The sequence below is a fragment of the Parasteatoda tepidariorum genome, chromosome 2 (assembly GCF_043381705.1).
Source record: "Parasteatoda tepidariorum isolate YZ-2023 chromosome 2, CAS_Ptep_4.0, whole genome shotgun sequence".
NCBI classification, from domain to species: domain Eukaryota; kingdom Metazoa; phylum Arthropoda; class Arachnida; order Araneae; family Theridiidae; genus Parasteatoda; species Parasteatoda tepidariorum.
In genome coordinates this window covers 83,418,703-83,433,928 of record NC_092205.1, presented here as the reverse complement: position 1 = coordinate 83,433,928, position 15,226 = coordinate 83,418,703, and the positions used below count along the sequence as shown (strand labels likewise).

At 33.1% G+C, this 15,226-nt stretch overlaps 1 protein-coding gene across 1 annotated transcript in view; it reads right to left on the bottom strand.

The window, feature by feature from the left end:
• LOC107453388 (tyrosine 3-monooxygenase) overlaps nt 1–8,470 on the bottom strand; it is a 30,698-nt gene extending 22,228 nt beyond the window's left edge. The window contains exons 1-2 of the mRNA XM_043044778.2: nt 8,414–8,470; nt 5,559–5,622 (exon numbers count right to left, since the gene is read on the bottom strand). Of these exons, the coding sequence (XP_042900712.1) occupies nt 5,559–5,606 (48 nt within the window). The 5' untranslated portion in view covers nt 5,607–5,622; nt 8,414–8,470. The remainder of the gene's footprint in view (nt 1–5,558; nt 5,623–8,413) is intronic.
• Between the last annotated feature and the right edge of the window lie 6,756 nt (nt 8,471–15,226).

Here is a 15,226-nt window from a genome sequence, read left to right as displayed (position 1 = left end):
ATTATGATTTATTTATTTTTTGAAGAAAAAAAAATTCAATCGAAATGTTTCAATTTTCATTAAGTTTTATTTTAAAAATTTTCTGACTTATTTAATTAACTTTATCTAAACAGGCCTTAAAATACTCAAACGTGTGAAAAGAAATTAAACGAAAAATGAAGTTACGGTAATTAGTGTAAAAAAATCCGGTAATATTTACGGTTTTAAAATGGCAGTTGAGTTGCTTGTGCGATACCATTTAATTTACGAAGTAAATCCTTAGGTTCAGCTGTTTTTTACCATACAAGAACAAGTTTTCCGTAAAATTTGCGAACTAAATTTTCGTTTTTACCATAAAGGAAAACGTTTTCCATAAAAATTACGAAAAGAATTCGTTATGGAACTGGTTTTTAACCCTAGCAAAACAAGTTTCTACACAAAAAAATAAATAAATAAATAAATCTGCTGTCTCAATAGATTTTTACTGGATTGGAACATTCTTTCTCAGTGAAAATTACTAAGTAAATCTGTATTCCCACCTTCCCATCAGATGTAAATATTTCGCGTCGGCAGAATTAGTATCGACCAGTCATCGTTGGGATTCGAATCTGGGTCTCTTTAATGTCTGGGTCTTTCCGAATCTGGGTCTTTCCGAACCTCTGTCCCTTGAGCCAATGTGGCTCAAGGAACAGAGGCGAAATGATGAGAATTTTGCTTCAATATTGTATCAGTTTCCCAATAAAATTTTTCGTAGTTTTATTAATACGACCTAGATATTGCCTTGATACAACCTTGACCTTACATTCAAAGTTATGAGGTAATTGCTAAAAAGTAAAAGCAAATCTAGAAGTAATCGTTAAATGATTGGAGAAAATATAGTTATATTACAAAAAGCAAAATTGCATGACAAAAACTAGAATCTAAACTTACGAATTTAATCAGTTTGTGATTAGGGTGGAAAGCAAAGAAAAACCGTTTTGTCAACAAAATAGTTTTAAACCGTTAAATATACAGAGAAATTCCAAAAAACGACGGATTTTTTTCTGTGTACACATTAGTAGTTTTCCTCATTATATGATGTGCTCTTATAGGTATGCATGGTAGCAGGACTCAAAAAATAAATCTCAAAATTTTACGTGCTCTGTTGTGCACTTTAGTAAGAAAAATATGCATGCCTGAATGAAACTTTTAAATGCTCTAACACCTTTTTCGATTGCATATTAAAAAAAATAAGAAAATATAAATGCGAATTTTTTTTTTTACGGGTCGTATTATTATTTCGTCAGTCAAAAGATGAAGTTAATAACAAAATATCTATATTTACACTTCACACAGCCGGCCAGGTGACCGAGTGGTTAGCGTGTCTGACTGCGAAGCCGATGGTCGCGTGTTCGAATGGCGAGTGGACACCTGTGGCAAAGCCACGCGGGCTCCACCGCAGTGGCTTCGCCACAAGTCCCCACTGGGAAACGAGAAGAGAGTAGCAGTTCTGGCATTCCTGTGGCCAATGGGACAATCCCCAAGTGCCCGCCAATTTAAAAAAAAAAAACACTTTACAGAACTATTGTAAGTATAAATAAGAAGTTTTAAGTATAATAAACAATAAATTATAATCTACTACTTAACAAAAAAACTATAACTAAAGTCTACTACTTTTTCACTGAAAATCTATTTCTAAATTTCCAATAGTTAACATATGCACCCGGTTTCTTTCCATTAGAGGGGGAAAGGCCTTGTTATTTCGCCGTTTTTTAGAGAAAAAAAACATTTATTAAAAAAATTAGTACATCTACGATTTTTTACGGGAAGAAAAAGTTGTGTTAAAATTACGATACTGTATTGTAACAATATTTTTGGTTAAAAAAAAAAAAAGAACCATAATTTCGGTAATAAAATTTAAAATATACGTGTTGTAAACCATTTATTTGTGAATTTTTCATTTCACATTCATATGGTAACGGTTTACCGAAAATTCTGTTTTTCAAAATTATAGTTCAAACTACCTCACATACCGTGGAGAATGTAAAACTGAAAAGAAAATATAATTGAATGCTTGGTTTTTATGCCATGCTCTAAGATATCTTTATAAAATTATAAACTTTCGCCACACTTACCAAATTTTATAAAATCAAATTTCATTGTTAATTTTACCTTATCAAAAATTTAAACTATTTTCTTCAGTATTTAGCAACTGTGAAATTATACATTTTCAATATAAAAGGTTGCATAATAGGTTAATAACATACCATTACTTTACAATACAATAAAAGAAAACTTAATTTTAAGTCTTTAATATTAAATAATGCATAAAATCAGAAACGTAATAATAAGAGACACCCTAAACCAGAAATTCTGCAGCATGGTAGCGGACACGGCAGATGATTACATCATTTGCAGATTATATTTTATTAAAGTTTAATTATTTTTATTTTTCAAAAGCTAAGTTAGGGAGGTAAGGGAAATTAATGAGACTCCTTTTAAAAGCATCTTCTCTAAACTTGTTTTTAATAAAAATTTTAAAAAAACTGAATTGAGAGAACACCGCAAAAAACAGAAAGTAAAGACTTTTTTTCCACTGTTTCTTGATTTTTAAATTGTATAAGAATATATTCAATCCTTCTTAAGAGCCATTGTAAAAAATACAATTTAAACGCGAACGACATAAAGTTTTTATGTATAATTTTTAAGGATTTTATATTTGCAATATTTGCTACATGTATTCTCATGTTTTGCTACATTTATGATTAAGCAGAATTTGCACAACAATAATCTTTTGATCGAAGACTAATTTAGAAAGAGTTCTTTAAATTCTGTTATCGCACAGAAAAGTATATTAAGAATTAGATTATGAATAAACAAGTCATATTCCATAGAGTAAAGAATTATTAAATAAAATATAGGTAAATACGATAACAACTTTTATTAATGCCACGCTGATGGATGTCAAAGACATGTGGATCATTTTGTTTACTAACGATCTCATCCCGTAATTTTTTTAATGAGAATTCAAAAAAGATAAGACGACAGTAATTTTTTTGTATTAAATGGAGAGATAATTTAACATGTGAGAATTTTTCTAAAAGCGAATGTTAAAACTATAGAGCTGAAAATTATGATTTTTTCCCGACCTCAATGATTCAGCCGTTAAAGTCCTGAATTGTCAATGTAAAAGACAGTGGCTCGGCTGTGGCAGTTTGAAGCCCAACCTGCTTCAAATCAACGGGTATCTACTTGTCCGGGAATTAAAGGAACATTTTGGGCAATGCCAAGCACACTGGACCATTGGTCACAAAATTATAGATCCTTAATTCCATGATTTTCCTGGACCTCAACGGTCTATTGTGGAAATGCTTTACTTTTTTATAAATTAAAATTCACATATCAAAGGTATGCAAAGCTTTTGGTATTAGTTAGATTCAGCTGTGATGTAAGCCTTCACAGCTGAATACATGTTGAGATGTGATGTAAGCTCTCACAGCTGAATACATGTTCAGATGTGATGTAAGCCACCACAGCTGAATACATGTTGAGATGTGATGTAAGCCCTCACAGCTGAATACATTTTCAGATGTGATGTAAGCCCCCACAGCTGAATACATGTTCAGATGTGATGTAAGCCCTCACAGTTGACTACATCTTCAGATGTGATGTAAGCCATCACAGCTGAATAGATGTTCAGATGTGATGTAAGCTCTCACAGCTGAATACATGTTCAGATGCGATGTAAGCCCTCACAGCTGAATACATGTTCAGATGTGATGTAATCCCTCACAGTTGGATACATGTTCAGATGTGATGTAAGCCATCACAGCTGAATAGATGTTCAGATGTGATGTAAGCCATCACAGCTGAATAGATGTTCCGATGTGATGTAAGACATCACAACTGAATAGATGTTCAGATGTGATGTAAGCCATAACAGCTGAATAGTTCATCACAGCAGGGAATAGACCATTCGCCTGGCAATGTTGTAACCCAAATTCGAATCCCAGCGATGGCTGGTGGAAACGAATTATGCTTCCGAATCGTAGCGACACAGCTATGACATAAAATAACATCAATAAAATAACATATAGGGTTAAAATTCCTTTCCTAACTTACTATCCGTAAGAGATTTTCATGGTTTTCTTGTCTAAGTAACGTAAAAGCAGGTTAATTTTAATAAAAAATGCTCCATGAAGACAAGTTTACGAAGTATTGCATACCGTAATACCAAACGTGGGTGACGGTGCTTGCTGTTATCGATCAATGCTTGATCCAGAGGATATCTTATGTTTTAAGTTGAGTTCAAAACGACAAAGTCATACATGGATTAGCTGCTAAAATAAAATAAGTTGGGTTGAGGTGATAATGACGTGATTACCATGCAGCTTGATATACGGCTAAGAACTTAATATTTTACAAAGATGTAGAGATAAAATAGAGATAAAACAAAAGAGCAGTCGATATTTTGCCCTGTAATGCTAACACCAATCTTTTTATGCTGGAAAAAAAATTAAAGTAATATTTTCAAAATATTAATTTCTTATTGATTTTTTCATTTAAAATTATGTAAATAAAAATGTTGTGAATATTTTTATAACTCTTAATTCAAACACTTTTAGTAGCTGCAGAGATATATGTAACAGAAAACGGTAAAAAATTAATTTTTTTCTCGAAAATTATATTTTGATAAACAAGTTTTATAATCGCATGAAAAAAATTATTTAATTATCTAAAATAGTTCCAGAAATATGGTGAAATACTATTGAAAACTAAGGGGTGCAAACTTTCATTAGCTCTCCTGCGTTAACTATTGAGACCATATTCTCCAAATTGCTAGAATTTGGAATCCGTAGAAAAAAGGGGATGTTTAAATATCGCCATAACATATTTAATGTTACTCTTCGAATCAATAAGTTTGCATTTGTCAATACATAAAAATCCTAAGATAACGTCAAAATTCCTTTCTTTACAGGGTGCGTAGCCAAACTATTCAACAGAAAATAAGCACCTTTTAAGCACTTTTCAAGCACTCAAATAATATTTTCAAGCACTTAAAAAATATCATAATTAAGCAGGTTTAGAAAGTTTTTGACAATTGACGGTTTTATCTGGTTTTAACCGTCATGTCAAAGAAAATATTTGGCATTGTTTTTGACAATTGTCAAAATTTCTGAATCATGTAAATTGAATGGCGTTTTCATATGCCACGAACTGACGATTCCGAAATAGATTGGGGTTGAATTAATTATGAAAACGTTGAAAAGAACAATGTGAACATAATTCGTAGCGAAAATCAACATGGAAAAGGAAAAACCTCAATTTGGACAAGGGAAAATTAAGCACTTTTTAAAAACACCCAATAAAAGAAGCACCTCTAAGGTCCTTTAAAAAACGAACATAGAAAATAAGCACCTTTAGTCACTTTTTAAAAGCACTATACACCCTGTTTTAAAAGTAAAATTCAAAAGTTTCAAATGTAATTCAAATCGAATTATTTTTTTTTACAACCCAGTTACAAAAAAAAGCATTTTAGGAAAAAAAATAGTTTTTTTTTACTCGTAATCGAACAAAAGAATAATTGTGAATTTACTTACCTCATTGATGGAGATTCTCTCCTGAAAGCTGGCACTTGTAGCAATCATTTTTGTCAAGTAGGATCTGTAGGGAAAATGCGCGCTCTTTTATAAAATGCAGCTTAATTTTAAAAAGGGGGGAACTTACGTCATTCTGTACATGCGCATTATTAACTACAATGACGTGCACCTTTTAAGTCAAGATATTTGTCACAATCCATTCATAAAAATAATGACTTTTATCTGTCCTTGCTTTAAAAAAATTTGATCTTTTTAATAAGTTTCAAACATTATTATTTTTGTTAATTGCCGTTTTCTTATAACTTAATATGATTTGGTGCTACAAAATCGATAGAAAAAAATTTACCGAGTATAATGTAATTTATCGAGAAAAAATAATTTGAAATGATATCATTTAATTAATTTATTAATTTGCGGTTACTCTTCTTTACCTTAAAAATGTAAATGAACTCAAATATTTTTAAACATTTGTTTATTTTAATTATCTTTCTCCCCTTAGATGATATTTGGTATTTACGAGAAGAAATTTTTAGTTAGGAAAAAAGAATCAACGAAAACGAAATATATACCTCCCTAATATAGGCTATTATATTTTTTTTTTACCAAAATCAAATCAAAACCTATGCACATTTAAGGTTACTATTTAATAAAGCTAGGAAAAACAAAACAAATGTTGAAGTCTGACAAGTCAATAGGGATGGGATTAAAAATATCAAAATTTCTACTGTTTTCAGAGAGAAGCAAGAGGAGTTGAAAAGTGATTGCTAGGAACACCTCCGAATTCTATTCGGTAACGTTTTTCATCTCACCTTCACTACTAGTGATTAGGTAAATTGTCCACTTTATGTAACGGTTTACCTGAAATTTAGTTTCCGAATTAATTTTTATAACCACGCGTGAAGGAAAAAATATAAAATTCAAAAGTAAATTTAACCAAATATATCATGATAAAATTACCAAGTTTACCAAACTTTATCATGTATTACAAAACAACATTTTATTGCTAAGTTTACAAAAACATTTGAAGCACTTTGGTGAAATTTACAGAGCTCTTTGGTGTTCCCATTGAGCTAGAAACATGGTAAGTTTTACCCTATTCTAGTAGTAGTTACTGTACTTTGTTTTCATTGAAGTTTCATCAGGCAATCAAACAGGTTTAGAGATTTTGATAAAATTTTGTTTCTTTCTCACATAAATATTACTTTAAGAACCCTATTGCATATACTTTTTGTATTTATTTTTTTGCAAGTGTCCTAAAAGTATCTAAGTGGAATACTCTATATACTCTAGTTTACTCTTTATACTCTAATACTCTATATAACTAGTTTAAATATACCATTTATCAAAATATATAAAATAATAAAAAAATTGACCACTTAGTACTCCGTATATTACTTTCAAAGGAAATAGAAACTCGCTTTTAAGACAGACAATGTTTCTTGATTTGAAAAATATATATTCATATCAAAATTTTTGTAATATTGATAAATATATTTCACAAGTTGAAAATTAAGGCTACCTCATAAGCAACGGCAAATTTCATGTCATATCAAATCTTTTAATGATGTGACATAATCATCATCGTAAATCGGTAGAGAAAGATAATATTTTTAAAAACTAAAAAATATATTAAATTTTGGAATTTTATTAAATTCAATAATTGACAAAGTACAAAAGTTAGCCCAAGAGCTTGTAGTTTCATTTCCACCCGATTTTAATATTAAATTTAAGGATAATTCTTTTTTAAATGCATCAACATTGTTAATATAAAACTGTATCAACAATATTAATATAAAATGGTATCAACAATATTAATATAAAACTGTATCAGCAATATTAATATAAAAATGTATCAACAATATTTATATAAAACTGTATCAGCAACATTAATATAATATTAATATAATTACTTCAAATCCGAATAAAATCAAACTAGATCTTAAAAAATTATTGTACTAGGGCGAATAATAAAAAAAACATCTTTTTTTTTAATTTAAAAAAATAACGTGTTAGCTTTAATCGATAGTTTCAATATTACATTTTTCTACACCAGAAGGCTCAGAGAATAGAGCTTTCGCCTCCCAATGAGACGACCCAAGTTTGAATCCCAGAGGTGATTGGCTCATACATATTCTACTTCCGGCTCGCACCAACGACAATGCTACCATGAAATATCCTCAATAGACGGGTCATGGGTTAGAATCCCCTTGCTGTCGGGCTAACCGTTGGAGGCTTTCATGGTTTCCATTTCCATAAAAAGCAAATGCGGCTTAGTTCCATCAAAACGTCCTCCACGATGGCTAGTTTTTCCCAATGCTAGATCCAGGCGCTTCCTTGTCTTCTGGGTCAAGTTGTCAATAACAAGGCCACGGAGTTAAGCATTGGTAGCCTTAAACTCAGAATTGAGTCTGCCTTTTATACAAAATTATAATGTAATCTAAAATATAAAATAAGATTATTCATCAAAGAAAAAATAATGAGTTAATTTACTTACGTCTCGTTAACCAAACGTAGGAAAAAAAATTGATCTTTACAAGTTATGAAACAGATATAGCAATAACTCTAGAAGACAGAGCAATAACTCTGGGATTGTCATCACAGTTTTGTAGGAGCTTATTACGTTAAATAATAATTTTGAGATTTTAAACAGGAATTCGATTTAATGTTATGCATTAAATGTGGCGACATAAGTTGATTATGTTTATATAGCATAATAAATTCTTGACACTATAAAATAAACATAGAAATTTTATAAGCAAGCGCAAAATATTAATCATAATAAAAATCTGTTCAAAGCATAGAAACATAATCATTTATATTATTATAAATGAAAAGGAGGTTAAGGGCACACATACCAACAGTTTGGAGACAAATACAAAAGAGTTGCTTAAATTTCATCAGTCAATTGTTTATATACTTTCGATTCCAATGCTTTGACAATCAACTTCGAATCTAGTTTACGATATTTTATTAATTTTTAGTGCGTCAAAAAGTGCTCTTCAATTAAATGGATCCATTTAAACGCCATAAAACAACACGTGCTCAACCAAATTTTTAAACTGACATCAATGTAATCTGGCGCGTGCGAAATAGTCACGCTTTGTCTACTCCTTCAAAAAGAATTTTTCTACAATACTCACTAAGATATTTTTGGGGGGGATAACGACCTATACAACAGCTAATTGAAATTTATTTACTTAGCGCATTATTTTATTTCTATTTAGGATGTATCAAAATATTAACAGTAAACATAATAAAAATAGCGAAATCGTAAAATGCATTCACAAACACTGGAAACATTCCAGCTTTGTTTCGAAATGCATAGAAGTTGTTGTTTGATTATTCAGTATTCAGCATATATTCTAGAGAACTTTTAGATTTGTTTCAATGTTTATTTAAAATAAATAATTGGTCCCGCAGTGGACTGATCGCTAAGACACGATTCCCAGCAGATCACCGTAGTCAAGCATCACTGGCTGCAGTAAGTGCGGTGGGAGGGTGGGTGACCACTTGGATTAGTCTGCGTAGGGACTGAGGGTGTGCAGTATTGGTCCTCATTAAACTGTTCAACTGTAAAGTGCTCGACTTCGCGTGCAGGACGTCGGGCTACCAAAGCGGAGGTGCCATCCCCTCTGCAGAGGATCAAAATTGTGATGGCATATCTTCGGATGATCCTCAAGGATGTTTCCCAGACCGTCGCCAATAGTCCATTATGCAACTCTAGTGCAACGTAAATGAACTACAACAACAACAACTAAAGTAAATAATTGAAAAACTACATTTTTCAACAAGACTAAAAGAAGGCTATTTTATTTTTATCAAAAGAACCAAAAAATGAAAGACCTCTAGAGAGGTTTAATTACGACTCTGATTTTTGTGTTGTTGTAATATGTGTTATAGGTTAAGGGAAAACACCGGCTCTTTGCAAATGTCGCAGGCATTCTACAATGTGCTAGGCTGATTGAAACAGTCACCAATATTTTCTTATCTGACTGCTAACTTTAGGCTTATTACGATCATTTTGTCCTCCTAGCTAATAGGATACTGGAGAAATATGACTCAATCTTACAGATTTTGCTTCATTCAATGAACGTTATTAATTATTTCAATGAACATTCGATAAGGTTATTAACAATGAGTATCCTTTTCTTTCAGCGAATTGCAAAGCTTCTTAAATAAACCTGACTAATTGAACAATTAATTATATATTTTGAATTAGTCTACGTAGACTCATGGGGAAAAAACCTAAAAGTGTCAGGCTGATTAGAAATTCAAAGAATTTTTTTCAATCTGCCTGAAGTACTTGTAAAGTAAGGGCGAATGTTTAAAAAGATCTGGATTATTTAATCAGCCTGCGACGAATATCCTTACTGGCACACCTATTTTTTTTTTAAAGAATTCATCAAGAATGCATATTTTTAATGACTACATATAATCAAGAATACATATTTTAAATGAGCAGACCGGACTGTGTAGGTGACAGGGAACTGACCTTGCATCAAAAAGGTTCTGGGGTCGACTCCCGAACAAGGCAAGGATGTTCTTTCATTCTTTGTACTATCTGTCCGTACTGTGGCAGCAACATTGGCCCACCTAATATGGTGCCCCTGAAAGAGTGCCCAATAAATCTGCCCTAAAAACGCCTGAATTGATGAATGTCAACCAAGGTGGACATTAGGAAAAAATATTTATAATTGATGTTGTATTACATGATCCAATTTAACTATCGAAAAGTGTTTAAATAGCGAAAAATGTTTCAAACTACTGGATTACATCATCATCAAAGCCAATTGAAATTACTAAAATCAACAGCACTCTCAAACAAATCGGTTCATTGTTCAACCAAATTATTAGCACCTTGAACCTTAATATTGAGCAAAGGTGCTGTTATCTTAATAAGAGAGTTAAATTAATTTAACTTTCCCTATTTTCGTTCAACTTTAACTACATTTAGTTTCGAAATGAATTAATTAGCCTGATAATAGGGTTCAACACAGGGTTCGAAAAACCGCCTGTCCGCCAGTCCTAGGCGGTCAAAAATTCCCCGCGGACAACGAATTTCTCGAATCAGACGTTCGCGCGGACGGCCATTTTCCCGTTAATGGTCGTGATACACTTTCAATTTTTGTTATCTTACAAGAGTCTAGCTCCTCATTTCTAAAATGACCCTCTAATCTAGAAATCCCGTGCAGCAACATACTGCGCATGGTGGATTGATGTTTTTTCCGTCTGGGAGTACTGCAGCAGTTGAATGGGACTTTTCAGCAATGAACTTACAAAAAAACACATTACTCAAGCGTTAAACGCAATTATGAACATCCACCTAAATGGAAAACCCCTTTCAGATTTCTGTGCAGAAACCTCTGTAAATCATAGGCTTGATTGTGGAACTGGCAAACGTCATATTTGATTCATTTAAAAAACGCAGTACCCTCGGATAAATTGACATCCCAGATAACTTGACCTTTGTCATTTAAATTATTTCATAAAAGAAATACTTGGTTTTACTATTAGTAGCTTTCTTTTCTTCTTTCATTTCTTCTTTCATTCTTTCATTACTGTATAAAGTAATCCTAGTAGCTACTAATTCATTGTGTAATTTATATAAATGTTTGTAATAAATAAGAAAGAATAATATTTTTATTTATTTAGAAGCGACGGGTGAGTTTCAAAGGAGTACGGGTACATTGTTGGACAAGCCGTCCTCGGGGACGGGTAAAATTTTTGAGTTTTTTCGAGCCCTTCTTCAACATAGCCTTGTAATAAGGTTGCATTAAATTTAAGCGACAATACGGAGTAACACGTGTTGAAACTACACGGCAAAACAAATTCAGGAAAAACTATCATACTTGCACGGTTATGACATTTCCGGCAAACGAATCCTCAATTTTTTTCTGATTAAACCAAAATATACAGAATTCAAACCACATATATGTAACATTTAGCACATTTATTGTCCTTCTGTAAGACGTTGTGAAGCGTAGTAGTGGGTTCAATACCTCTGTGCTGTTTTTCTCATTTTTATGCCTGATTTTAATTTGATAAGAGACAAGTCATTTTGTGCCTTGTGCAAACGAGCCTGTATATGTATCTAAAATAAATGTATTTCTTTACTTTCACACATCTGTGATTACTCAACCTCCATTTTAAATTGAATTTGGTGGAAGGACGAAAGTGCTGTAAAAAAATATTGCAAATAAAAACATTAATATACCAAGAATTATATTTATTTATTGCTACACAAACACATGCAGGCTTGTGTGCTCATTACAAAGTACGATTTATTATAAGTCCCTGTCAAATAGATGTTGTGGTTGTTGTAGTTCACTTACGTCGCACTAGAGCTGCACAATGAGCTATTGGCGACGGTCGGGGAAACATCCCTGAGGATGATCCGAAGACATGCCATCACAATTTTGATCATCTGCAGAAGGGACCTGTCAAATAGAAGAACAAATTGCTCAAATTAGAGAAGGACATTACAAAGAAGCAGTTATTTTAAGGTGAAGGTAGCTGGTTTGAATCCCGCCGTGTCCCAGGATGTACGTTTGTGCTATCTTTATCTATCTAAAGCTATCTGTATTTCGATTTGACAATAGCATATAAGAAGAGCTTTGTAATGAACAGAGAAGCCTGCATATCTGTGCGTGACGATTAATAAGTAAAATAAATATAAATATATAGATGCATCCAGGGTTACGGCTTGATTTGAAACCATAACCTCTACGCTTCCATTTTATGATGATAGGACAGCTCTGCTACTTAACAGTAGAGCTACTGATTTTGTTTACCCTTGTCCAGTTATTTATGCATTTACAAATGCTTCCCGCAGTGAACTGACCGTTAAGACGTGGTTCCCAGTAGAACACTGAAGTCAAGCATCACTGGCTGCAGTCAGTGTGCAAGTGGGTGACCACTTTGATCTGCCTGCAAAGGGACAGAGGGTGTGAGGCATCGGTCCTTGTTAAACCGTTCTTCAGAGAAGTGCTCGACTTCCCACACAAGTCGTCGCACTAGCAACGCGGGGGAGTCATCCCCTCTGCCGAGGATCAAAATTGTGATGGCATGTCTTCGGATCATCCTCAGGAATGTTACCCTGATAATTGCAAATAGCCCATTGTGCAACTGTAGTGCGATGTAAACCAGCAACAGCATTTACAAATGCGCATTTTTTATAATTTTAAATGTCAGTAGATGTCAATTAATAACTTAAGTAGGAAAAAAACAATTGACCGACGAGAAACAAAATTAACAAATGTTTACTAACTATAGAGGTTATAAAGGTCATCAAACTGGACCTTTTTGCGCCAACTTAAGCTATACTAGTACTATTAAAATTACCAACTATTCGTTAAAATTACTAACTTTTACCACATTTACTATCAAACAGCAAGGTAGTAAAAACTATATTTTATTGTTAATTTTACCACACTTCTTGGTGTTCCAAACAGAACCAGAAAAATGGTAAATTTTACCATATTGTCGTAGTTTTGGCCATACTTTTTTTCTCTTTCTGCTAACTACGTAGAATTTTTCACTATATAAATTAATTTACTACTAAAAACTTATTTATGATGTATTTTTTAAAGAAATTATTTCAACATTATTAAACGAGAATCGATATAAAAAGGAAAGAAGCAAAAACCTCAATGTTTAGCAAATTATGATTGTTATACTCATTGTTCTACCAAAAACTCCGTTCAAATATTTTCGTTTAACTAGCATTTTAACTTATCTCATATAGACATAACTCAGTAAATTGAATGATTTTGTAGTAGTTCTACATATAAAGTAGGTTGTATAGTATGTTTATATTATGTACCCCATACAGATCCGCAATTCTGTACCGAACTGTACTGAATTTGGTTCAAATACGTTTAAAGACACGGCGGACTTAGCTTCGATCGCTACATCATGAAAAAAGAATTTTCCATAGGATTTGATAAATATTTTATAATACTGATTCGCTAGCTTGCAACTACCAATCAATCAGAAATTGGTTTCATTACACGTTCGTATGAGTTATTCATTTACCGTTCCCTGTGTTAAATTCTTTTTTTTCCAATGCCCACCTGTGTTATCATCCGTCAATTCAACCATTTGCAGGGTGTTTTCGTTGGCCTCTCTTTCAGAGGCACTATATTAGGTGGGCCAACGTCGCTCCCACAGTAAGGACAGATAGTACAGAGAAGGAAAGAACATCCATGCCTTGCCCGAGATTCAAACCTAGAACCTTTCTGATGCAAGGACAGTTCCCTGACCCCTACACAGACAGGTCGGTCCTGTGTTAAGTTATCATAAGTAAAATCAACGTTCATTATTTCATAACGTATGAGAATGACATGATTGAATTGGTATTTAAAAAGGTATAGGAGTCCATGTGTTTCCCATATTAATACTTACGCTTTTAAAACGTGTTTCTATAAACTTAATGTTATACCTACAAGTTACGTAGTATGAGTATCTCGATCCTGATTGGTTGTTGAAACGTGGCATTTGTTTAAGTTAGAAACTGTTCTTTCCATTCGATTTCGAATAAGCCGAATAATTTTCTTAAGTAACAGATACTAAATTCTTTCACGAAGATTCTTTCTCAAAGATTTCAATTCTTTCATTATATATTTGTTGTTGTTGCTATTGTTCATTTACGTCACACCAGAGCTGCACAATGGGCAATTGGCCACGGTCTGGGAAATATCCCTGAGGATGATCCGAAGACATGCCATCACAATTTTGATCCTCTGCAGAGCGGATAGCACTCCCGCTTCGGTAGGCTGACGACCTGCACGCGAAGTCGAGCACTTTACGGTAGAACAGTTTAACGAGGACCAATACAGCATACCCTACGGTCCCTACGCATTCTGATCCAAGTGGTCACCCACCCGCACACTGACCGTAGCCAGTGATGCTTGACTTCGGTGATCTGCTGGGAACCGTTTCTTAACGATCAGTCCACTGCGGGACCATTATATATTTACACAGAGACTTACCACAAAGGCAGGCACGAAAACACGTGNAGACTGATCCAAGTGGTCACCCACCCGCACACTGACCGTAGCCAGTGATGCTTGACTTCGGTGATCTGCTGGGAACCGTGTCTTAACGATCAGTCCACTGCGGTACCATTATATATTTACGCAGAGACTTATCACAAAGACAGGCACGAAAACACGTGGAACGTAACTAAACTAATTATGCATCGAAGTTGCCAGGTACGCAAAACAAAAATATATCAAGGTTACAATAAAATACATAAACAAATAATAAATCTAAGTTAAGAAAAAGAAGTAGGCGAGAAATAATTATATTTCAACTAATTCGATGTTAGCTCAGTAATTAACTTATCATTAATTAACATTCTAACTTATATAGAGAAACTTCCATTTTGCTGTAAAGATTAGCCGACGCTGATGTCATAGGTCACGTGCGTGGACCTGTGACGAATATTTTAGTCCGAATATTTCGTACCGAGTATTTTAGTCGAATCATTGGTGACGGAAAGTGAAAAGAGAAAATGGAAAGCTTTCTAAACTTTAAAAAAGTTCATCTGTTAGTCAGCGAAATTGGATTATTTTATAAATCGTATCACTATCGTCGAATGAACCTTCCTTTAAAAGATCTAAAATTAGATCCAATTTCCTTTGATCCAATTATAATTATTAACAAGC